The sequence below is a fragment of the Thermobia domestica genome, chromosome 4 (assembly GCF_964235325.1).
Source record: "Thermobia domestica chromosome 4, izTheDome1.hap1.1, whole genome shotgun sequence".
NCBI lineage: Eukaryota > Metazoa > Arthropoda > Insecta > Zygentoma > Lepismatidae > Thermobia > Thermobia domestica.
Genome location: NC_137457.1, coordinates 18,509,358 through 18,536,773, shown reverse-complemented (window position 1 = coordinate 18,536,773; position 27,416 = coordinate 18,509,358). Strand labels below are relative to the sequence as shown.

The 27,416-nt window shown below is 34.4% G+C and overlaps 1 protein-coding gene across 4 annotated transcripts; it reads left to right on the top strand.

Annotated features, from left to right (window-relative positions):
- Positions 1-341: 341 nt before the first annotated feature.
- On the top strand, positions 342-26,529 carry LOC145683754 (uncharacterized). Of its 4 annotated transcripts, none has more exons than XM_081755306.1 (3): positions 342-380; positions 15,201-15,721; positions 24,715-26,529. In XM_081755306.1, exons 2-3 carry the CDS (start codon positions 15,294-15,296, stop codon positions 26,135-26,137), a joined length of 1,851 nt encoding a protein of 616 aa, XP_081611432.1. In that variant the 5' UTR covers positions 342-380; positions 15,201-15,293; the 3' UTR covers positions 26,138-26,529. The 4 variants fall into 4 exon arrangements, with proteins under 4 accessions (XP_081611432.1, XP_081611431.1, XP_081611433.1 ...); XM_081755305.1 differs by lacking the exon at positions 342-380 and adding an exon at positions 390-524; XM_081755307.1 differs by lacking the exon at positions 342-380 and adding an exon at positions 566-696.
- Positions 26,530-27,416: the final 887 nt, after the last annotated feature.

Genomic DNA, 27,416 nt, shown 5'->3' with positions numbered 1-27,416 from the left:
TTATAACTTATTTTTTGGATGTTACCAACTAATGGGGCGTTTACACTTAGTCGATTTGTGTTCGATTCAGTTGAATTGACGTCACTTTCAACTTAATCGACCGTGTAAACAAGACTTCAACTTAATCGCTTGTTGATCGAAGGAGACTAATCGACTGGCAACTGAATTGATAGCTATACGTTCTATTTTCTGTGGTTGAAATAATTGAACACATCCATCGATCTGATTCGGCCTAGTTGCTTCGATTTAGTGGCAAATGCAGCTAGTCGATTTAGTCGTGCGACTAAATCGACCAAATTTAAACGCCCCATAAGGGTTAATATATGTTTGAAGAAGAAGAAGAAGAAGAAAAGTTTTTATCTGGTTTCAACATAATTCTGGTAAGTTACTTACAGTAATCATCATGTTTCATGAACAGCCAAATATAAGTTAATTACGATGGCATTAATATAATTTTAGTAACATCGTTTACTAATGGATATTATCAATGTGGACTTTCCTTTCGAACAGTTCCATTTAATATGGTACAAATTGCAGTTTTATTTTTATTTTTATTTTTTTTTTTTAATTGTTCACTTTCAAATAGTCACATATACTAATGTTTTTCTAATTTAATTTGACATTATATTTTGGCATCTTCATAGAAGTTACGTTAAGTGAAGTTACTCATCAATGAAGGGTTAATTGTTTTCACCGGTACATTGTACAACAAACAAATACTTTCTTATTCTTAATTCGTAGCTTGTGTTTTTCTTCCTTTCTGCTTTACTTTTTGGCGATTTCCCTTGTGTAATGTCTTTAATGAATTGGCAGTGACTTGTATTCTTTTTAAGCATGGATACCAAGTACCGAAGTCTAGTTTACAACGGTTCTATCTTCCTAGGTATTTTCGTGTACATCCGAAGTAAAGCCAAAATCAACTGATGAACCAAAAATTATTAAATTTTTTGGCTGGCCTTGTCTTTTGCAAATAACTTTGTGGCTAAGATAAATCAGGTTTCACATTAATATTAGCAAGTCAAAATATACATCTCAAATAATTTTCTGTAATACTTTCTAAAATGCTTCGCAAGAAGTATCTGGGATTAAGTTTAGAGTTAACTCTCCAGTTTCAAATCTAGAAAACAGCAGTAAAAACGGTAAAACGCGCAGTGTTACTATACGCATCCGTAGTATAAGTAGTAGTAGTAACGGGTTAGAAGCCCCACAATGTTTCGTTCGGTTCTTTTCTCGAAATAAAATGGACATGTTGCTTAATCGTTGAACATACCATTTCATAACATACTCTATTTACTACATGAGTACAAAACTTATTCTTTTCTATAACACTGTTCTACAAAAAAATAAATAAAAAAAATAAAGAAGTTCTATAACTGTGTAACAAAGTAGTGATTCTGAAAGGATTTTCACTCCTGAATTCAAATCTGATTTTAGTTGTCTTAATCAGGGATAGTTTTGGAGTAATCTCCACGTAATGTTTGTGTTTGTAAAGCATTACTATATATTGTTGACACTATATATTACATAGAATTGTAGTTATACGAAACACCTGCCGACCGTATATAATGGTTTACTTTTTTCTTTTGTACTGAGTGTCTCTCTTGTCTCTAATGATACACCAGCATTAGTCTACCAGCATGATGAGCATCCACTTCCCTTCATAGCGTTTTTCAATGGTGGATATATCTTTATGAAATCTTTCTCCATGTTCGTCGAATGTGACAGCAATTACTGAGGAAGTAATCCAGATGTGAGGTCATGATATGCACCTTCCAGGACATTTTGCACCCTAAATCCTGATAAGCTGCAAGCATTTCATCCACAATCCTTGTATTTAGGGTCCCGTCATCTGCCAAGGAAGTTTTGGGTTACTTTCGTCAAACTCATCCATACGCGCTTTTCTTTCTCTGTGAGGCACGCCTTAGAACCTTTATCTTTCTGCAGTTCTCGTATGTTCGGACCTACAAACACGCCTTCTCTTATTTTTCCTTTTGACAGTCGAGGAAATTTGTCACCAAGATATGCAAAAGCTGGCCCATTGAGATCCATTGCCTTCACAAGTCTAAGTTTTATATGTAAGGGTGGAACAAGAACATGTCTAGGATCTACAAGACTGTCCCGTTGCACATTCTTTTCACCAACTGTCAAATTGTGTTTAGGCCATTCCTTTTCCACATAGTGGGAAGTTCTTTCCCTACTATCCCATTCACTCAAAAAGCATGCATACTTCGTGTAATCTTGTTGCATCCCTAATAATAACGCTGTTACCTTGAAGTCACAACACAACTTCCACTTATGTTCACTGTACCTAATTAAGGTCGATATCTTTCTGAAAATTTCATAACTCTTTTTGGTAAAAAGTATATGCAACTGGGATTGAAGGCAGTTTATTCCCGATATGCAGCAATACACCTTTTAAGCTATTCTCGAAGCATCCAAAAATAATCTCCATTCATCTGGTTCGTATGTTATGTGCAAGGCTGGCATTAATCCATGAACATCATTGCAGAATGTCACGGAACTATCACTGGCAAAATAAGGCACGAAAGCACGTTCTCTGTTCCTGAAGGTTATTTTAGTTGTTTTGTGGAGAAGGTAATATTCCTGTATCCTGGAGCCTAACAATTTTGCTTTCTGTTTACTGAACCCTAAACCTCGCACTAAATCATTTAAATCATCCTGCTGTAATGCACGTGGCGTGGGCGTATTCGTGCCATGATACGGGGTATCCCTTCTTTTTTCCAGAGAAGATGCAAGTTCTGTAGTGCTACTTTCTTAACTATCACTTACCTCTTCTATATCTGTGGGCTTTGAAGGAACTGGTAAAGCTTCAGAATGTGGCACAGATCGTCTTGCTGACAGCAGATCCGGATAAACAATATGCTTTTTTGATTTGCTGTTCGTGAATCCCTGAATTTTGGTTAATCAGAAATAGCAGTTGTCAAATGGTACCTTGTTTCCCTCCAAACCATCGGTACAGCAAATAATGAAACATTTTTTCCTTGCCATCACTTAATTAATTTATAATAACATGTAGCACAACACATATTAGGTGACTACTTCTTATCAATATCACCAGCTGCGACGCCAAAGTACTGCTTATATGCTCTCTTGATGATGGGTGTGATTTTCTTCCTGTTCCTCATGAAGGTGAACTCGCCACAAACATAACAGAAGTTTTAGCTGAGTACTTACAACCACGAGTGCGAGGCATTTTTTACTTCACTAGTACACAAAATGAATCCATAGCATTCAGTTTACATACAGTAAGTAGTAATAACGCCGGATAAAATGCCAGATTCACACGCTCAGTTTAACTCACAAACTACTCCAAACATCACATTGCAACAACAAAACACTGTCGGGCAAGTTTTGTCAACCTCTGAAAAATTAAAGCAGTCAATGTTGCAAGGTCATACTTTCCAAATTCCTTTTGTCACCATATACTGTGTTTGGCATGTATATGAATATATGTAGTACATGAATACTTGAATTACTCGTAAACTATCCCTCACGGATCAAATCGGATGTCCCATTTGAACTTCCATGTCACATTCATTTCATAGTACAAAATTTCATTTCAGAAATACAACCCTTGTAAAACAGTGTAATCAAAAATAATGTTGGTATGTCCCTAGTTGTCAGTTATAAAAAATATCTCATTAGCCTATTTGAAACGTAGTCCAAATTTTGATCTGTTATTACAACGAAACATTTTTCAAAATTGAAGATCCACAGACTTTTCCGGCGTTTCAAATTAAAGATTAAAATAATATGTAAATGATGCCTTTCATTTTCACAATTCACTTAATTAAGTTATCATACACGAATATTGCATATATTTACTTCTTTCTGTCGAAATAATCTAATGTAATACTACTTCTGTTAAAAAATCTCTTTAACTTTCCATTCTACTACCGTCATTGAAGAGATTGCTTAAATATTATCACTTTGACCTATTCAGAATAAAGCGTGGGCAACTAAAGTATCTTTTTTCCATCTATTTAAAGGAAATAACTCCATATTGAATTTTTGTTTTGAGCACATGAAACATTCTTTTTTTTTTTTATGAAAAGATGTTGATAGCTTTGGCTAGATCCGCGTGTCTAATTTTTAGTGTGCCGTAATATGTGGCGACCCCAGTTATAGAAAAGTTTTAAAATATTCGGGCAGTTTGTTTATTAGGAGACCAATACACATTAGTTATAATTTCGCTTTACTTTGTTCAGAAGTTATCTCCTACATTAAAATCGCGTACTTCATTATCCGGTTCGCATTTTTGCTTGATGCGACTTCTCCGATGGATTTTCCTTATTATGCAAACCTCAATTAAGAAGTCGAAGAGTGCACATACAGAAAGAAACAGCGAGTTTTATGAGTGATTGTTATGATCCAGTGGTACGTAAAACAGCTAACACTTAACCACTCAGTGATCATCTATTTTGCAGAATTATGTTCCGAAGATTTTTCTTTGATAATAAAAATCAATGCAGATGTGTTTTTTCATTACTAAAATTCTAACCAGTTGTTAAATCAACGCCCTAAAAGAATAAAGTGTGATCTAGTGCAGGGTGGTTCTCCGTGTGACGACTTCTATCATGAAGGAAATCTAATTTCAAAAAAGTCTTTTGTTCTGTATGAGGAGTAGAGAATAAATGCCAATTGCATGTACTGCTGCTTCGCCTCCATTGAGGACGCATAAACCCAGTTGAAGAGGATAGAGGAAAGTAACAGTGGATTCGTAAATTCTGCAACATATAACTTTTGCGTATATCCTTCTTAACATGTTGTGCCCACTGCGATTGGTCGAATTCCACTCCTCATCTCATTAAGTGCAACAAATGACGCTCCAACAAAGTTGGTCTTACTTCTTGAGGTACATTACGCGAAATGATTAAGTTAAGTAATTCATCATTCATTGTAGTTAATCTTTCCTTTGAATCTGGTCCCTAATGTAAGAACAAATCTTTAAGAATCGGAGGACGACGACGGGCAGTACTTCCAACGGATACGTATGAGAAGGATTTTTTAGCATATCGTAATTCAGAAACTAAAACTCTTCGTATATTAGGCTGGTTTCTTGAAAGGTTTAGTAAAGAAAATGTGTCTGAATGTGGAATATATTATCTCCTTAACTGTTTCTATGACAGAGTCGTTATTTCTGGCGATGATATCATCATAAATTAATAATATCACAGCATCTGTTCTGTCTATATAGTTGAGTTTGTATTAAACACTTTTGGTGTTAAAGAATATTGGGTCAGAAGAATGTTGAGGTATATATATAGTAGTAATCGCGTCACTATAGGAAACTTTTTGGCCCCTGGGTCCCTGCCTCAGGACCCATGGTCCCTGGCCTGGGTCAATGACCTAGGGGTACATAGGACCACCCCCTCTAAATTTTGGCAGGGGTACCTTGGCCCACCCCCTAAATTTTGGCAGGGGTACATAGGACCACCCCCCTTAAATTTTGGAAATTGCCAAATCTAAAAATTTGGTATGGTAGCCTAGGACCATAGTATGTACCTCTATTAGTATTGGGTGTCTATGTCGTTCCCTTTCATGAGTAAAAAATTGCCAAAAATTCAAATTTCGGAGGTTTTTGACCTAATTTATCCCCTTTGATGAGGTGTTATTACCCTATATAGTTATATGGGCGTATACAGGGGTCCATTACCTTTCATAAGACATGGGTATATTAATGCACCCCTTTAAATTTTTGGGAGGGGTACCTTGGCCCACCCCTTCAATTTTGGAAATTGCCCAATTTCAACATTGGGTATTATAGTATAGGACCCTAATATGTACTATGATAAATTTGGGTGGTCCACCTCATTCCCTTTTAGGGGTACATAGGACCACCCCCCTTAAATTTTGGAAATTGCCAAATTTAAAAATTTGGTGTGGTAGCCTAGGACCATAGTATGTACCTCTATCAGTATTGGGTGTCTATGTCGTTCCCTTTCATGGGTAAAAAATTGCCAAAAATTTAAATTTCGGGGTTTTTTGACCTAATTTATCCCCTTTGATGAGGTATTATTACCCTATATAGTTATATGGACGTATACAGGGGTCCATTACTTTTCATAACATATGGGTATATTAATGCACCCCTTGAAAAATTTGGGAGGGGTACCTTGGCCCACCCCTTAAATTTTGGAAATTGACCAATTTAAACATTGGGTATAATAGTACAGGACCCTAATATGTATCATGATAAATTTGGGCGGTCCACCTCGTTTCCTTCCAGGGGCACAAAATTGCCAAAATATAAACGTAAGCAATACGTTATACCACGTGTTTGATTTTTGGTCGATTTTATCCCCTTTGATGAGATGTTATTACCTTATATGGTTATATGGTCATGTATAGGGGTCCATTACCTTTCATAAGACATAGGTACATTTGTGCACTCTTTAAATTTTTTTTGGGAGGGGTACTTTGGCCCACCCCTTAAATTTTGGAAATTGCTCATTTTATATATTTGGTATTATAGTACCGGACCTTAACATGTATTATTATGATAAATTTGGGTGTTCCACCTCGTTCTCTTTTAGGGGTACGAAATTGCCAAATTTTAGTACAACCACGTGTTTGGTTTTTTGGCCCAATTTATCCTCTTGGATGAGGTCCTATTACCTTATATGGTTATGTGGTCATGTATAGGGGTCCATTCCCTATCATAAGACATAGGTACATTTGTGCACTCTTTAAATTTTTTTTGGGAGGGGTACTTTGGCCCACCCCTTAAATTTTGGAAATTGCTCATTTTATATATTTGGTATTATAGTACCGGACCTTAACATGTATTATTATGATAAATTTGGGTGTTCCACCTCGTTCTCTTTTAGGGGTACGAAATTGCCAAATTTTAGTACAACCACGTGTTTGGTTTTTTGGCCCAATTTATCCTCTTGGATGAGGTCCTATTACCTTATATGGTTATATGGTCATGTATAGGGGTCCAATACCTATCATAAGACATAGGTACATTTGTGCACTCTTTAAATTTTTTTTGGGAGGGGTACTTTGGCCCACCCCTTAAATTTTGGAAATTGCTCATTTTATATATTTGGTATTATAGTACTGGACCCTAACATGTATTATGATAAATTTGGGTAGTTCACCTTGTTCCCTTTCATGCGTAAAAAAAATTGCCAAATTTTACTACAACCACGTGTTTGGTATTTTGGTTCAATTTATCCCCTTGGATGAGGTCCTATTACCTTATATGATTATATGGTTATGTATATTGGTCCATTCCCTATTATAAGACATGGGTATATTGATGCACCCTTTAAAAAATTTGGGAGGGGTATCTTGACTCATCCACTCAGTTTTAGAAATTGATTAATATAAGCATTTGGTATCTTCGTACAGGTCTTCAATATGTACCACTATAAATTTGGATGGTCCACATCGTTCCCTTTCATGGGTAAAGAACTACCAAAAATCAAATTTCGGATGTTATTGACCCCTATTTAATACGTTATATGGTTTATTACCTCTATATGTTTATGTTCTCTTTTAAATTTGGGAATTATCAAATAACAAAATTCGGTAAACGTTTTCTAGGACCCATTGGTATTCCTCTTATGGCCAAATATTCAAAATTTAAAGGTTATTGACCGGCTTTATTATTGAATAAGTACAGGATTTATTACTTTTTCATAAGACACAGGTGTATTTGTGTACCAATCTTAAATTTTGGGAGGGGTACATTTCTTATTGTCATATCAATAATTGGTAATTGTTCTTTGGGTAAATCATTGTGAAATATGAGTATGATCACGTGATCAGTTATTGACCAATGATGGGATTAGGAGTCCAGGACATTGGTACATTTAAACTTTGTAGGATAATTTGAGAATGCGTCATTGGTATTGATTATTCCCCGCCAAATATAAACGTAAGCAATACGATGTACCACGTGATTGACCTTGATGAGGTAGTGTACAGGGATACATAGCTATCCTTATTGAATCTTATGACTCATAGTCTTAAGGGAATACATGCTACAACACTGGCAAAGTTATTGTTAATGCAATTTCATTGGTTGATCACTATCTTTCGTGCAATCTGATTGGTTGATCACTATCTTTCGTGCAATCTGATTGGTTGCTGATTTTCAAATCTTTGCTGTATTCAGTTTTAAGTTTTGTTTAACATTTAAAAATCTTGGTTTCGTTCAACATTTTGCACTCACTGATAAATATGATCAAAACCGTTTATTTGTTAATCAAATAGTTAAAAACCGGATAAAGTTTGACGGTTAACCGTGAAACGTAAAATTTTTTAGTTTGAAAATTTTTTGTTTGAAAGTTTTTGTTTGAAAACTCTTGTTTCAAATTTGTGTTTGAATTTTTTGTTTCAGAATTTTGTTTGAAATTTATGTTTCAAAATTTTTTGTTTGAAAATTTTTTTGTTTGAAATTTTTTTGTTGCAAAATTTTGTTTGAAAATTTTTTGTTCGAAATTTTTTGTTTTGAAATTTTTCGTGTTCTGACGTGTACTATTGCACCATGTTCTGACGTGTACTATTGCACCACAATGTTGCCAGAGGTTTTTGTTCTAACAGTTCCGGTTCTTTACTAATGAGTGCACAAACTTTTTAAAATGTCAAACCAAACTTTGAAACAAAAAATTTCAAACAAAACTTTCGAAACAAAAAAATTTAAACAAAAAAATTTGGAAACGAAAAATTTCGAAACAAATTTTCAAAGAAAAAAATTCAAACCAAATTTTCTTCTAAGCAGTTCCGGTTCTTCACTAATGAGTGCATTAACTTAAAAATTTGAAACAAAAATTTCGAAACAAAAATGTTCAAACAAAAAATTTTAAACAGAAAAAAATTCGAACATTTTTTAAACTAAAATTTCAAACAAATATTTTTTTAGTTTTGAAACGAAAAAAAATTTCAAACAAAATTTTGAAACAAATTTCAAAACAAAATTCTGAAACAAAAATTTCAAACAAAAATTTTTTTAAACAAAACTAGAAACAAAATTTTCAAACTAAAAATTTCAAACGAAAAAATTTCAAACCAAAGTTTCAAACAAAAAATTTCGAAACAAAAAAAATTCAAACAACAAAACTTAAAACTGAATACAGCAAAGATTTGAAAATCAGCAACCAATCAGATTGCACGAAAGATAGTGATCAACCAATCAGATTGCACGAAAGATAGTGATCAACCAATGAAATTGCATTAACAATAACTTTGCCAGTGTTGTAGCATGTATTCCCTTAAGACTATGAGTCATAAGATTCAATAAGAATAGCTATGTATCCCTGTACACTACCTCATCAAGGTCAATCACGTGGTACATCGTATTGCTTACATTTATATTTGGCGGGGAATAATCAATACCAATGACGCATTCTCAAATTATCCTACAAAGTTTAAATGTACCAATGTCCTGGACTCCTAATCCCATCATTGGTCAATAACTGATCACGTGATCATACTCATATTTCACAATGATTTACTCAAAGAACAATTACCAATTATTGATATGACAATAAGAAATGTACCCCTCCCAAAATTTAAGATTGGTACACAAATACACCTGTGTCTTATGAAAAAGTAATAAATCCTGTACTTATTCAATAATAAAGCCGGTCAATAACCTTTAAATTTTGAATATTTGGCCATAAGAGGAATACCAATGGCTCCTAGAAAACGTTTACCGAATTTTGTTATTTGACAATTCCCAAATTTAAAAGAGAACATAAACATATAGAGGTAATAAACCATATAACGTATTAAATAGGGGTCAACAACATCCGAAATTTGATTTTTGGTAGTTCTTTACCCATGAAAGGGAACGATGTGGACCATCCAAATTTATAGTGGTACATATTGAAGACCTGTACGAAGATACCAAATGCTTATATTAATCAATTTCTAAAACTGAGTGGATGAGTCAAGATACCCCTCCCAAATTTTTTAAAGGGTGCATCAATATACCCATGTCTTATAATAGGGAATGGACCAATATACATAACCATATAATCATATAAGGTAATAGGACCTCATCCAAGGGGATAAATTGAACCAAAATACCAAACACGTGGTTGTAGTAAAATTTGGCAATTTTTTTTACGCATGAAAGGGAACAAGGTGAACTACCCAAATTTATCATAATACATGTTAGGGTCCAGTGCTATAATACCAAATATATAAAATGAGCAATTTCCAAAATTTAAGGGGTGGGCCAAAGTACCCCTCCCAAAAAAAATTTAAAGAGTGCACAAATGTACCTATGTCTTATGATAGGTATTGGACCCCTATACATGACCATATAACCATATAAGGTAATAGGACCTCATCCAAGAGGATAAATTGGGCCAAAAGACCAAACACGTGGTTGTACTAAAATTTGGCAATTTCGTACCCCTAAAAGGGAACGAGGTGGAACACCCAAATTTATCATAATAATACATGTTAAGGTCCGGTACTATAATACCAAATATATAAAATGAGCAATTTCCAAAATTTAAGGGGTGGGCCAAAGTACCCCTCCCAAAAATTTTAAAGGAGTGCACAAATGTACCTATCTCTTATGATAGGGAATAGACCCCTATACATAACCATATAACCATATAAGGTAATAGAATCTCATCCAAGAGGATAAATTGGGCCAAAAGACCAAACACGTGGTACAACGTATTGCTTACGTTTATATTTTGACAATTTTGTACCCCTAAATGGGAACGAGGTGGAACACCCAAATTTATCATAATAATACATGTTAAGGTCCGGTACTATAATACCAAATGTTTAAATTGGGCAATTTCCAAAATTTAAGGGGTGGGCCAAAGTACCCCTCCCAATTTTTTAAAGGAGTGCACAAATGTACCTATGTCTTATGATAGGTAATAGTCCCCTATACATAACTATCTAACCATATAAGGTAATAGAACCTCATTATAGAGGATAAATTGGGCCAAAAGACCAAACACGTGGTACAACGTATTGCTTACGTTTATATTTTGACAATTTTGTACCCCTAAAAGGGAACGAGGTGGAACACCCAAATTTATCATAATACATGTTAAGGTCCGGTACTATAATACCAAATGTTTAAATTGGGCAATTTCCAAAATTTAAGGGGTGGGCCAAAGTACCCCTCCCAAATTTTTAAAGGAGTGTACAAATATACCGATATCTTATGAAAGGTAATGGACCCCTATACATGACCATATAACCATATAAGGTAATAACATCTCATCAAAGGGGATAAAATCGACTAAAAATCAAACACGTGGTATAACGTATTGCTTACGTTTATATTTTGGCAATTTTGTGCCCCTGGAAGGAAACGAGGTGGACCGCCCAAATTTATCATGATACATATTAGGGTCCTGTACTATAATACCCAATGTTTAAATTGGTCAATTTCCAAAATTTAAGAGGTGGGCCAAGGTACCCCTCCCAAATTTTTCAAGGGGTGCATTAATATACCCATATGTTATGAAAAGTAATGGACCCCTGTATACGCCCATATAACTATATAGGGTAATAACACCTCATCAAAGGGGATAAATTAGGTCAAAAACCTCCGAAATTTGAATTTTTGGCAATTTTTTACTCATGAAAGGGAACGACATAGACACCCAATACTAATAGAGGTACATACTATGGTCCTAGGCTACCATACCAAATTTTTAGATTTGGCAATTTCCAAAATTTAAGGGGGGTGGTCCTATGTACCCCTGCCAAAATTTAGGTGGTGGGCCAAGGTACCCCTGCCAAAATTTAGAGGGGGTGGTCCTATGTACCCCTGGGTCATTGACCCCGGCCAGGGACCATGGGTCCTGAGGCAGGGACCCAGGGGCCAAAAAGTTTCCTATAGTGACGCGATTACTACTTATATATATTGTATAACGATGGAGTAATGAACTTCGTGAGGGTAATTCCATTTGCAAACTGCATGACCCAGGTCGTTTTATTTGCACTGATTGTAACGGAACATTGAAGGTGCATAAGGAAATAGTTCCATCCATACTTCTAGGCCGTTGTTCTTTACAATTCGACGGATAACATCATAAAGAGAGGTAGCTACAGATAACCGATCACCTTTTGGGATTCTTTAGTAAAGATACAGAAGGTTTTAAATTGACTGTTAGATTGCAAAACTTGGAATCTGATGTTTTTTGTTCTGAATTTCATATTCAATTCAATTTTTACGAAGAAAAATTATAATCAGAGTTGGTATACAAGAGTTATATTTCTGTGGAAAGTTTGACGACTTTTGCAAATGTGGATTAGAAGCCCTCTTTGGTCCGCCAGTTATCTTTCACAATGTCATTACGATACATATTTTTTACCGTAAGAAAAATTAACTGATTCTTCGTTGTTAATAACTGATACGCTTCCGCCTGTGCCGATCAAGCACCACGTTACACAGAAGCAGTCCTGAATTGTTACATATCCAAATATACAATTCGAAAACGGAATATATACCATCGAATGAAAGAAAATCCCAGAGCAGACATGTACACTCAGAGTTTTCAACTAGCCCGTTGGTATATAATTCGTTGGAGCTACATTTTACTGCTGTATATTATATGAAAATGCAATCTTTTCGAAATATTTTTCGGTGGTTTTCTGAAGTGTTCAATTTTACTGTATTAACATATTTGTATCCTGGGACAAATATGTAAATGTTTTCTTGAATTTATTCTAACATGAACAGTACACTCAGTGCCGAGTTTTTAGGTTCTTGACAACGAAACTAAATACTTGATATATATCTATGAACACAGATACTGGAAGGGATGAAGTTGGTTTTCTACTTTGTAGAAAAATACATATCATTTTAAGTGTATGAAATTGACGACGGAATTGTGTAAATCAAAATATTTCTCGAAGGAACTCTATTTCATTCTAGCAAAGGGTGGATCCAGAGAGACCACAACGCTTTTAGTCGCATTTTTCGTATAGACTCTGCCTCCTGTTTGCAGGTTATCCAACAGATAGAGTGGACACAATTTTGTATGTTTCGTTACCGTTTGGAAGATGTTCCCTCTTAGGAGTTTCTGTCGTGACGTATCCTTCCATGAAAATACCCATTTCTTTTAGTAAGTCATTTCAATGTGCTACTAACTTAGTTTCTTATTTGTTACGTTTGCTTCAATGATTTCTGTGAACAAAAAGCGGTATAGCTGATAATGTGTCATCTTTCTTATAAATGGTTATCTGAAACCAACTAGGTCTCCAAGTTGCTTCATCACCAGTCATAGAATAAATAGTATTTTTTCATGACCACATAATACTCATCGTAACCGTAATTACGGTATTCGTTTCATATGTATTAGCTTTTTCGACGTAGTACCAACCAACTTACATCTTAATAGATATTTGTTAACTGATCTCTGTGGTTAACTTTATAATGTTTCAAACAAATATTCTTCGGAATTTTGTCCCTTGTTATTTTTCATTAAAATTATTTACAACAGAAAATCTTCGGTGTGTCGTCCTATGACACGCACAAACAACTGATATATTTAATAATAATGAAACAGCTGTTAGAATAATAATAAGCTGGGGAAGTGAGCCTTTCCAGACAATACCCACATCTATATTTATATATTTCTTTGAACTAGTTTAGTTGCTATCTAAAACTGTACTTAAGTTCCAATAGCTTAAAATGCTGTTTGAGTATTCATTTCTCTTTGGAATACATCTCCGCTCAACAGCTCTCGTTTAGAAAACTGAATAAATATCCACACCTAGATAAATAACTACAGTTAGTTTCTCTTTATTGTCATTAAGTTAGGCTAGCAACGCTTGAGAGTAAATTTACTCTGATAACTCCAATGCATAGCACCTTCCGTACACATTGTTTGTATAACTAATTGAATACGTAGCTTCAACCACAAATATCAACTTAGCATCCACTGCTCACATCCTGTACAAAACGGATACATTGTACTTGGCTATGTTTCGTGACCCATCATAACAAAAAAGAAGACACTTGTCGGTACTCATATAAATTCTCTTCAGATTGCATTTCAGCAGAAACTTATAAACCACGATTATTTGGTACTATATCTATATCTATATATATCTATCAATATATAGTGTTATTCACGTGGTATTGTATACAAATAATACTTTACGCTTGTGTGTGCAAATACCACCACATGGTTTTACGTAGAGATACTACGCACCGGATGAATTTACTACAACCAGCAGACGACGAACATCAGGCACCTCCTACAAACCACATGATGTCATCGGAGCAGTAGCTCCACCGCCACTAGCACGCGTATACAATAGGACGCAACCAGCAGTTCTAAATCAGTTCTGTGGTCTCCCTCCTACTGTTTGCCACGGAACATTAGGAGTAACCTAACCCCAAGCCTTTAGTTTGCTACAGGGCTCTCTTGAGAATCCTACCCCCAGTTGCTTAGCCTGTTTCGGTGCTCTGTTACTTCTAACGTAGTAACTGCTTGCCACGAAGCATTGGTGATTCTTTCGCCACTCTGCTTAGCCTGCCACTAGGTTCTGTGGACATCCTGTCGTCCGCCTAACGGTCAAGGACTACATAATTTCTGAGGTAACAGATTTAGAAAAGAATAATTATGTAGTATTTCTATAAATACTGTTATTTAGTGAATTTTATAATAAAAACAGGTAAAAGGAGTTGATTCCGGACACTTATTTTATTTACTTTGCTCTACCTAACACCTACATGGGCCAGTTTTGCAATATATATATATATATATATATATATATATATATATATATATATATATATCCAGAGAGAGAAAGAGAGAGAAAGAAATACCTTTGTACTTTTAATAAACGAGGCAAATTTTTAATGCAGTAAGTATGTACTAAAACCGACATCTTGTTACATTTGTTCATTTCCTTTTTGATTTCAAACACTATAGTTTCGCGCTTTACAACTTTTGAACTGCAAATTTCTTAAGCGCTCTGTAACAGAACAGCAGGAACTGTAATCTTTTTAGACTGCTCCTTAATTACAAGATGTGAGAACGGAAGAGATAACTTACATGTGAACAAAAGTACACTAGTGCATATTAGGCAGTTAATTATGCCATCAGCTGGTAACATTGATTTCTTATCTGTATTTTTATACTGGTTTTCTTTAAGTATCTAACATTTCGTAGAATGTAATGAATAAAATATATGTTTTCGTGATTAATATATATATTTTGTACTTTCAGAATAGCTAATTTGTTTCAAACAACCTTCAACGTAAGCCTATGATAAGAAAATAACCCTTGATTGCCTTTAAATTTGCTTCAACCAAAGACGAAATGGAATCAGAATATGAACCTAATGAAGATTGCAATTTTGACTTAAGCAATGTTGATACCAATGAATTGGAACTTAAAGACCCTCTTTTAATATCTTGTAATTTAAGTGTTGAATGTAAGCAAGAAACAGAAAACAGAAGGAACGAAGATGAGGATGATAAGCTACTTATGCAAGGAGAAAATTTGGGTTCTAGGGTGAGAAGTGAACATGGTGGAATAGAAGATTTGAATCTAAATGCAAAACCAGTAACGTTGATCAGAGTTATATCACTGTCTGATTTACTTGTAAATGACAAGAGTAACATGAATCCAGAAAATGAGAATTTTACAAGCACTATAAGTGAATCAAGCAATCATATCCCAATCAGGATGGTGAAACAGAGCAAAGAAAATAATCAGAAAATAAGTAGCAGTACTCAGGAACAGAGGTAGGTTTATATGTGACAATTTCTTCAGAGATACGTTGCATAAACTTTCATCGATATTTTTGGCATCTTTTCGAATCGATATTTTTGGCATTCACTAGCTAGTTAAATCTTAGTTAAATAAGTAAGAGGATACCACCTACTTCAGAGTCCGTTCTACTCGTCGATTGTTGTTAAGTTTTGGGTAAAACATGATACATATTAGAAAAAAAGTAGTTTTTAATAATAAATCTCACACAAATTTAGTTTTTTTTAAAGGACCTCGACTGATATAAATTGGTTCCTCACAAAACGCCAGAAGCACAACTTCTTATTTAAAACGAGAAACATTTTTTTTATTTGTTATATCAGTTTTAAATAAGTATGTATTGTTAAACATTTGTGTTGCTGTGACAAAGTCAGGTAATATGTAAAGGTACTATTTCATTTTCTCTAAGAAACTATGTAATTTCGCCTCAACTCCTAGGGATGAATTAGGGAGAATGCAGGTGCTGTGCTTGAGACATCCATACTTGTAGATTGCGTAGAAATAAAGTAGATTGGAATGATCTTTCAAAGTTAAAGGTAAATTATGGAATCAAAACGTTTGGCTACCACCTATTATAAATTCTTTACATTATGTTTCAAAATATTCGTATAGGACTCTCTGTTCCAACTATATTTTTAGAAAACTAAATTCTTTTTATATGTGTTTAACAAATGGTTTATTTACTCTATCTTAGCACTAGAGTACATCGATCAATAATTTTGAATTTAGTTCCAACAATGCCAGCAATCCGAAAGAGTAAATAGATGGTTTCTTCCGAACCTCTACAGTAACTGTTAATTCTGTTTTCAATTAGTACATGTCGCTGGTTCCTCACAAAATATTTTATTCTTAATTGAGCCTCCACACGATAAGGTACTTCACGTTGTAAATTAATAAATGTCTTTGATCATATAACAATAACATATTTCAATATTACGTAATGTATATAACGCAATATAAAAGCACGAAAGAGAATTTTGTCAATCACGGAAAATATTTTTACCTTCAAGCATATTTACAGTAATATCTAATTTACTCTTTAGTAGTATAGTCTTTGGCGTGGGAGGCCCGGGTTCGATTCCCGGCGGGAGCTCATGTGGTTCGGACTCCACGTTAATCAGTAGGTCCACGTCTCATATAGCCTCGCTGCTGAACGGGACGCTAAACTAAAATCACCTCACCTCACCACTCTTTTACTTGCAAGATCTCCATTTTCGTTTTTAATCTTTTTTTAATGAAACGGACTTACAATTTGGCTTTTGAGATGCAGGCTCTGAAATTTTCAAACCTAATTACTGGAAAAAATATTTTTGAACCACCTGTAATATGTGAAATAATATATAAAAAATTGAAAATAACTATATCTGCGTGTTTATCACGGTAAAATTTCAAAGTCAAATAACATGACTATTAGTATATAGTTAGGTCGCAAACCCAACTGGGAAGTTATCATTCGCGTGTCACTTTCATTATAATACTAAAGGACAGAGTGGCTGTCAGGATTTTAGCGAAAAATTGATTATCTCCCAATCCGTTACACTTAATGAGCTGAAATTGTGTGTGTAAACTCTTACTAAAGTAAACATGTCACCATCTTTTAAAAATTTCTATAGTAGAGTGCTGGAAATACGTCCACCTAAGGAAAAACTGGTCATGACTGAAAAACTATTTGAATGAGAATCTATTGGTTAGAGTACGATATACCTCGATCCCTCATCAGATTACAAGGTTTTACATTTTAAGTATCATATTACATAACATTTTTTTGAAAAGAAAATACAAACGGCGCATCTGCCCCCCTGCATGGGGATAATACGCCCATTAAAAAAATAAATTGTAAAGATATGAGTTGATGTAAGTCTACATATTTCATATTTATTTGTTGTCCGAATTACAAGAAAATATAAAGGTAAGATAATTTTTAAAATAAAAGTAAACTGTAGACCCAAATATCGTCCGCACAGAAACAATGCCGCCCATCTGATAATTCTCAAGTTTTACAGTACCGGAAGAAAAAGATATAAGATGTTCCTTACCAACACGCAGACAACTAAATTTGAAAATAATGTTATATTAATTTTTATTTCTAGTCAACGTTTATTTGTGTGGGTGTTTGTAATAAACACCTAAAAAATCTTTGTCCCGTAAAAATTGAGAATTGAGGAATTTCATATAATAAGGGCATACGCGAGTTAACACACTTTTTGCTTCAAAGGCATAAATGGCTTTTACTATGCTTATGTACCTCACTGTCAACATTTTAACTCAATATCGGAATAAAATGCTGCATATTATATATATATATATATATATATATATATATATATATATTTGTAAGAAAAACCACTTCTTAAATTTTCAACATCGTTTAATCCAATGCATATTTCGAACTTACTCCGTTATTGCATCAAACTCCTCACTTCTCAGCGAGTCAATATTGTTTCTTCACAGACAATATAAAACAAATACATAAAAGTGATCAGTAACGGAAAGTATGTTAGGAAAAATGGCACGCTACAGCAGAACAAAAGCAAGCACCTGTATGTATATCTACATATTGCTTTTAAGATCCAGTACTCCCATACGTTTAACACACAAAGCAAACGCTTCAATTATTACATTCTGCAATAGTCACAACTATGTATCTTTTTCTGCTCCATCAAGCAGAATGAGGCCATTAGTACCACACCATATCTCCAACTTGTTAAATGGTGGTTGTACCACAACAGGCCCTAATCGCATGTGATTCTCAAACTGGTAGAACCCCTATAACTACAAAGAAAAACTCAAGCATGTTAGAATTATAAGATTTGTGATACACTAAGGGAGTTACTTTGGATCTTCTGAAAAAAAAATAATGACACCTAGAGGAAGTATATTTTTGACACAACGAACACGACTTCCTCTGCACTTCTTTTTCTCTGTCACTAAAATTCCTTGTTCTCCGCTACTTGATAGTACTATCCACGTGTTCCTGTCATTCAACGTTTAATCGCTACTAAGTTGGGCGAATTTGACAGACTGGGCGGGAATCCCCCACTCTGCCCTATCTACTGAAAATTGGTAGTGGGTTGATTTGTGAAAATAATCGAAAACGATCGATATTAGTTGAGAAATACATTGAGAAACAAGAACTGCAATACCTCACATTTTACATCTACTGCTCTCTATTATAATAATTGCTGAAGTTTTGTTTAATACATAGAGCGTTCAGAACATAATATAATCAAGCCATAAAGTTATGAGAAAAATATACAAAATTTATATTGTAATCTTAATTACATAAGATTTTTATAAGGGATGCTTAATTATATTTAATATTTTAACTTTTTTCTTTTACCTTGGTCTACTTTACCTTCATTTAAGAGTTTCGTATACGAGATGCTTCATTAGATGGAATATTTTAGCATTTTTTTCACTTTACGTTCTTCTAATTTACCTTGATTTGAGACTTTCAAATTCCATCCTATTTTCTACTGAAAAGTGTCTGTAAGGCAACAGGTTAATAATTTTTTATAAATTCTAAATTCATCATAATTTGCAAGACGACAAACATTTTATCATTGTATATGTTAAGGTCAAATCCACCGAGTTGAAATTGATTTTGACATCCCTTTACGCAGCGAGGCTATATGAGACAACCTACTGATTAACGTGGAATTCAAACCACATTAGCTCCCGCCGGGAATCGAACCAGGGGCACCCACCCTACAAGCGCGTATGCTATATATCTACCGATATTCTAAAAGAGTAGTGCTTCAGCGATTGGACGTAGAAACTCAAACTCCGATGAGTAATAATTTCGGAATCTTATTTTCTTACAAGTGACGTTTTAGTCAGTAGAGATGTGTATGTGGATCACGGGTCAGAGTTGATGACGATGACTTTTGGTTGGTCGGAGTTGGTCACAATGGGTCAGAGTGGGTCACGGTGGGTAGTGAGTCATGGTCGGTCAATGGGTCAAGATAGAGTGGGGTCGGTCAGTGTGTCGTTGATCAACTTTTTATTGACACGCCATCTGCGTTTAAAATTGTAATAAAGAGGAGAGGCCCCGGAGTTGTACGTCGGGATTATGCTCAAATTTTGCACATAGAAAGTACCTGAACAGAAAGCAATAAATATGAAGCACGGTTCTACCTTATAGAACGCGAGATACGGGTGTTTGTCTGATTGCCTAAATTATGACCTCAATGATTTATTATTCTACAAGTGAGGTCTTATTCATCTTTTCCGTCGCGAAATCGAAAAAAAAAGGCCCGTAGTAATTATAAGGTTTATGGTTCAATCCAAACCTTGTGTACATTTTTTTTAGTTTTTCCTAGGTTCTCCTAAATGTAAACAAATCACACATATAGGCGATTTAACATGGAGGATTATTTTTGTGGTTCATTGGGTTTTCGTCTCGTCTCTGTCGCTGGGGGTATAATTTTCAAAACGGAATTAGGGTCACCGTAGACCGTCGCTGCAGGGCCGTCAGGGTTGAGTTTCGAATCGAGTCGAGTTTGATAAAGGCTCGCTCGTTTACTTCGTTTAACTCTCTTGATGTCATGGCCTGACTAGAACTCAAAGCGACACCCATGACAAATGTAAGCAGTAATAATGACAAAGTAATTTAGTGATACACACATAAAATACAAATTGATAAAGCGGCCGAATTTCACCAGAGATTACCACACCACAGAGATACCAAAGATTAAATTAACTGCGTGCCCACAAATAGATTTGCAATTAATTAGTTTCTCGATGCCAAAATCATCAAAGAAACAAGTGATAATTCGTTTGTTTTCTTTTTTGCCACTTCTTGTCCGTAAGGTTAACATTTTGTAATTTTTGCTTAGGTTTTAATTTGCTGTAATGCAGTTTATTTATTTCCTTCCTGTCTACAAAAGATGTTCCATATACGATTAAACACAAATGCTCTGTCTCTTCAGTCAACATCAAGGGAAGTTATTTTCATGTGTTATTACATACTAAATCCTTAAATATATGTCTTTTAAACAAAATCTCACAACAAAATCATACTAACGTTCCATTTCGTAATGGGACATTCCATCACAGCTCAGGTTCATTCAATAGTAAATCTTGTGCTTCCTGATAACTTACGATTCTGTTCACAAATGATTTGATAGTTGGATTAGGAAATTATAAGCAACAACTCTCAGTTTTGGAGTTCCTTTTCCAGCGTTTGAGAAAATATGACTTTAGAGCCAGTCCGGAGAAAATTCAATTATTACATAGCGGGTTAGACGTGGTTCGCTTCAGAATGTTTGAGAAAAGCTGAAATTTCACCGAAAATTCCAAGTAAAATTAGACAGTTTCAGAGACATAGTACAAAAGGACCTTGCAAAGACTTTTGGGCCTATGTTTACAATTGACATCCCGTATTAAATACTTCAAGGAAAATATAAAGCCGTTTATGTTTCTCTTAGAAAACAATTGGAAAGTCAAGGGGTAATCTGAACGTAAACAACTGTTTGATCAAACTCAAATGGGGTATTATCAATTCATTATTGCTTCAACACTTTGACCAAGCTTGGAAATTCACACACATGCACATGCGTCCACCATTGCGATTAGAGGCTTTCTGATCTGTTATAATGCTAAAGTCAAAGAAGAAAATTCTGATTTTAGCTATCGGTTCACTAAGACTGAACGTAAAGCTTCAACTTGGCAGAGTGAGTTATATGTATTTATGTATGTCCTACGAAAATGTCACTATTTTCTCTTAAACAGAAAATTCAAAGTATTCGTAGAAGCAAAATGTTTTACGCCAGTGAACATTCAACTACAAAGCAGAGAGAAATTTACAAGATCCAAAATATGTTTATGCTATTATAGCTTTGAAATTAGCGGCATTAACTCTGTACAACATCCAAGCGATGTCTCCAGCCGTCTTCAAGAGAAAGTGTGCAACAAAAAGCAGCAGACGGAGCAGACAACTTTTGCGATACAGAGAATGCTAAAATATTTGTCTCTATTTATTAGACCGTGCTACACCCCAAATTGAACAATGTACGCCATTACGTAAATTTGCCAGTAAAGCAAATGATTGACGCCTCATTTTCTGGTATTCTTTCTGTTTAGAGGGCAAAAAACCAAATAACATATGACTATTTTCAGCAAGATACTTTCGCTTTGAAGATTGCTTCTTACTACCGTACTCACACGCACCCAAATACATTACCAGTCCCTCTTCTTCGCATACAGAAACCATCCTTACGTCAGTGGTTCGACACCATACATAATCCCTACAGTGCCGCACTTTGGATTCACTAAATGTTATCAATCACCATTATGCAAATATGACTTTCCTAAAATGAAAGCATATTTGGTTCATTAAATTAAGATATACAGCAATTGTCAAAATTTTGGAAATTACTGACAAAACCCCATGGGGAACTACTTCGTCACCCCGGACCACCTATAGTTTCCATATAGTAGTTCAATATAGTGAGGAAATTTTCAGTCAATTGCGGCCAGTTAAAAATGCGTTTGTTGGTGTAGAAATATCAACACGGTGTTAAGTCTGCAAGGTCATCAATTGTATTACTGCCCAAGCTATTGAAAAGTTTCTCCTTGAAGATATTATCTTGCGTAATTATGATTTTTAATATGTATATTTGATACACCCCTTTTCCATAACACAAAGAGACTTCAAAAGTTAGCCAAACTTTAGGATTTCGGACTTAAATTTTGTCCTGCATAGAACCACAGAGATCTTACGATCGTGGAAATCTTCAAATCTATGATATAAAATTTACTTTTATTCTTTGTACAGGACTACCATGCGATATGACCATATTTAGTTCCAAATAAAAAAAAATCAATAAATTCTTTTATTGATATCGGCTCTAAGTATATTATATCCTTTCTTCTTCATGGGTATGAACCCAAAAGTATATCTGATGCAGCGTTTAAGTCAGTACCTAGTTTTCACATCAATAGAGAACATAAATAAAATAGGAGCGATTGTAAAGGGAACTCGTCTAAGATGCACCAAATCTGAAGAATTATTATGATTCCAAACATATGTAAAGTAAGTTTCCTCCCGGAAAAAAAAATGGTTGTCAATCCTTTTCTTAAGATTTCATCACCTGACATGAAATCGTCATCATATATTGCATTATTATTATCAAACTAAATCCCAATTTTTATTAAGTTCGTTTACCAGATACCTTCCGAAGTTCGATTCGAAATGTTTTAGCCGAAAGAATTAAGCCTTATTATGAAGGTTTACATTAAAACTAACATATGGATCTCGCTTTTTCAACCACATGGCAAGAATATTAAATTACTTTTTTAAAAATAATAAATAAAGCGCAAGAGAGCAGAAAAAGAAAGTAGAGTTCAGGATGCAGAATCGGACTTCATCGCCTTTTAGACAGAGCTCATATTTCCACTGTTTATATTCTTTTAATGGCCAGATCGAAAAAGAGTGAGAAAATAAAATTATCGAAATTACTCAAATAATGGATTCTTCCCAGCATCAACAATTTTAATCATTAACACTTTTATATGCTTTAAAATAGACACTTTATTCACCATTAGTAGAAACGTGCAGACACTCTAGAATTGATAAATTGCTTGTCGTTGACAAACTCATACTTCCTACTGTCTGTTCTTTCGTACTCAATATTTTTCATTCACTGAAGGAAAAACGCAAATCTTGCATTTATTGTATCTACAAATGAAAAGGCTAACGATCTGAATAAAAACATCAATAATAATTTTTAATTTCCTTGATGTTTTTTTTTTTTTTAATAGTTCCGTAATTTTCACTGACATTATGCCACTTAAACACTGAATGTTAAGGAAATCACGATCAGCATTACTATAAATAGGATATCTCCAGAAATGAGTCATTAAATGTCAATTAGCATTGGGCACCTTTATTTAAATATGTAATTTGTGCAACTGCTTTGGGCACAGTATATATTATACAAGTTGTGCAAAAAAAGACATCGTTTGGATCACAAACTTTTCCAGTATGGGCATTCTCATAATAGTAGTGACTATCATCACATTTCTAGTGCTTGTCCTTTTTTTTTTTTTTTTTTTTTTTTTACATTATGTGTGCCATATCCTCGCCCTTGCTTGACGCCACGAATCACGAAGGGGCCAATAATCGATAAATTCTAATACACTAGATACTTTTAAGGACAACACTGCTCATGATGGGAGCACCGTACCACTCTCTAAATCACAGCTTACCATCAGTGAGTTGGTGTATGTATAATATTAGTTTTCACCAAAGCTTAAATCAGCGTTTCCCTGAGGGAAATATGTTCTTTACGTATCCTGCTTGTGCAAAAGTATTAAATGTTTAGCTTTTTACCCTATCATTATTCCAGTGCTCCAAGTGTGATTTTTAGCGCTTTTTGCTTTTAGTGCTTTTTCAAATTATATGTTCTTTAGAGTCTCTCGCCATATTTTATAAACTTCCTAGATGTGTAATATCTTGTGTGGTTCTGTTTGCAAACACCCAATATGTGCTTCTATTTACAAAAATCAAATATGTACGTCTTACTAGGAATTACCGTAGTGCAAACGACAGAAGTAACAGCGACATTACTGGTAATATCACGATAAGGGAACAGCAAAGTAGTGCATTTCAGGATATATTGGAATATATCTGCTTTTGGACTTTTAATGTTTACTAAATATCGGTGATTTTTAACAAATACATAGCATCCGTTGTTTAAGTTTAGAAAATGGAATAGCGTTTCTCAAGGAGACATCTACACTGTTTATATACGTTAATGAAAGTAAACTACAGTAAATTGTTTCTTCTAAGTTTGAAAGACAAGTAATGATATCGGTTGATAACTTTCATTGTCTTTAACTTGTAAATTGTTCTTCAAACCAACTGTCTTTTTTCCATCGTACAGGTAACTATTTCTATTCTGTAATATTTGTTTACTACTCTGTATTTCAATATTTAGTTTAATGTTTTATTTATTGGTTGTAGATTTTATATTCGTGCATTTTCCACAAGGAGGAATATTCTTACTTCAGGGAGGCAAATGCTTTATAATTCAGGCAAGCTGTTTTGTACTTCGATAGCGTGTGGCGAAACGTTTATTCGAAGCTCACAAATGCCAAATCACACTCTAACACACAGTAATGAGGAATATTGTACATACGATGTTCATGAAAAGAGAGTGGAAGTTCAGCCTATTTCCACAAACCAAACATTAAAACATACGGATAAGATATCTCACCGGCGTCAAGACTGTGAAATGAAATTTTGTGGAAAATCACGTTTGCAAAGACATGTGCTGAAGCATACACATTATGAAACTCATACTCGTAAAGAGTGTGAGGAAAACGATAATTTAAACACGTCTTTTTTAACGCAGATATTATTAGATGAAGATGAAAAAAGTCAGATAAGTGACAAGCGTGAAAAGGAATTTAGTGAAAGATCAAATTTTGCAGATCACATGCTAGCACATACTGCTGAGAAGTCTCCTAAATGTAGTAAGGGATTATGTGGAAAATCACATCTAACAATGCAAACGGTATTGCATACAGATATGAGACCTTATACATGTGAACACTGTGGTAAAGGTTTTAAACAAATTTCAACCTTGAGAGGTCATATGTTAGTACATACAGGTGAGAGAAATCATTCGTGTAAAGTGTGTGGGAAAGCCTTTGGTCGAAGATCATATTTAGCAGTACATATGTTAGTTCATACGGTTCAGAAAGCTCATACCTGTGAACAGTGTGGTAAAAGATTTAAGCATAATTCAAGCTTGAGAAGTCACATATTAGTACATACAGGTGAGAGAAATCATACGTGTGAAAAGTGTGGGAAAAGATTTAGTCACAATTCAACGTTGAAAAGCCATATGTTAGTACATACAGCAGAAAGAAGTCATTTTTGTGAAATTTGTGGAAAAGGGTTTACAGGAAAATCAAACTTGAAAGAACATATGTTAATACATATTGATGAAAGATCTCATACCTGTAGGATATGTGGTAAAGGATTTAATCGAAGTTATGTCTTGAGGAAGCATATGATAGTTCATACGGGTGAGAAAAGTCATACATGTATGAAATGTGGAAAGAAATTTAGTAAAAGTTCAAATCTGAAAAACCATGTCTTAATACATACAGGTGAAAAACCTTATCCTTGTAAACAGTGTGGTAAAAGATTTCGGGCAAGATGGAGCATGAAAAAGCATATGTTGGTAGTTCATACAGGTGAAAGAAATCATACTTGTGTGAACTGCGGGAAAAAATTTAGTGAAATTTCAAGCTTGAAAACCCATATATTAGTACATACTGGTGAGAAACCTCATGCTTGTAAACAGTGTGATAGACGATTTAGGGCCCGATCAACCTTGAGAAGGCATATGTTAGTACATACACGTGAGAAAAATTAGGTATGTGAGAAGTGTGGAAAACGATTTACTCAGAGTTCAAGCGTAAAACATCATATGTTAGTATGTACAAGAGAGGAAAGCCATACACCTTAGATTTGTATGAAAAGATTTACTGAGGGTTTAATCTTGAGAAGTCAGATGTGGCTAAATACTGCTGAGAATACTCATTCATTTAAGTTTGTAGAAAAGAACTGAGTTATTTTAAGACTTTGAAAAGCCATATGTTCTTACATACTCGTAAGGCACTCATTAATGTGAACAACGCATTTAAGTATGTAATCATATTTCAACCTTGTCATGGCATATATTATTGCATCCAAGTTTAAGACTGCAGATGTGTAAACAATCTGGTAGAGGATTTTGACTTTTTTTTTTTTTTTTTTTTTTTTTTTTGCTTGAAAAAGAATGCGGAGCTTGCTAAACGTTGTAATCAACAGTTATGTTTCGCAAAGCACATGCTAATGTATACAGCTAAGATATACGTTCGACAATATGGGAAAAGATTTTTTCGGTAATTAGCAAGAAGCATTTCAGTACATGCAGCTTAAAAAGATCATCCGTGTAGAAATCTTGTAAAGGATTTAGTGTATTGTCGTTTTGCAAAGCATGTGTTTGAAATTACCTTCTAACAAAGATGATTGTGGTAAGAAATGTAGTCGAAGTTTAGGTATGACAATTGTTATATTAGTAGATAGATGTTGAGGAATTCATGCGCAGGTGACATTACAAAGTTTCTTATAATTATCTACTTCAAAGCACATCCTTAATTCATACTGGTGACAAAAATCACTCGCGTGAAGTACAGTGGAGGATTTGTTCGCCTATCATCATCTACGAAACGTGTACTTGTTTGCTTGCAATAACCATCATATGCGTAACTACTGAGGTAAAATTTAATGTAAAATAATTCTAAGCCAAACGCTACTACAATGTGCTTTTAAATAAATTCGCCACCTTATCTTTTATACAAAACATACTTTAAGCATTCATGTTCTTTACTTTAAATAAACAATTCAACTGCGTGAAAATGTGTATAGCGATATATCCCGTTTAGGAAAGTACATAGTTACAATCTGGGTTTTTGGAATCTTTCACAATACTCATAGGTTAATGTAGGGTTTTATATAGACCACATTTTGAAATAGTTGATACGCTATTAGATTTATTTCTGTGTAAGAATACAAATGGCATACTATGATGTATTAGATGACTTTGCACAATGAAATCAATGAAACGATCAAAAAAAGTTTGTGCCACTAGTACAGTATGTTCAATAACG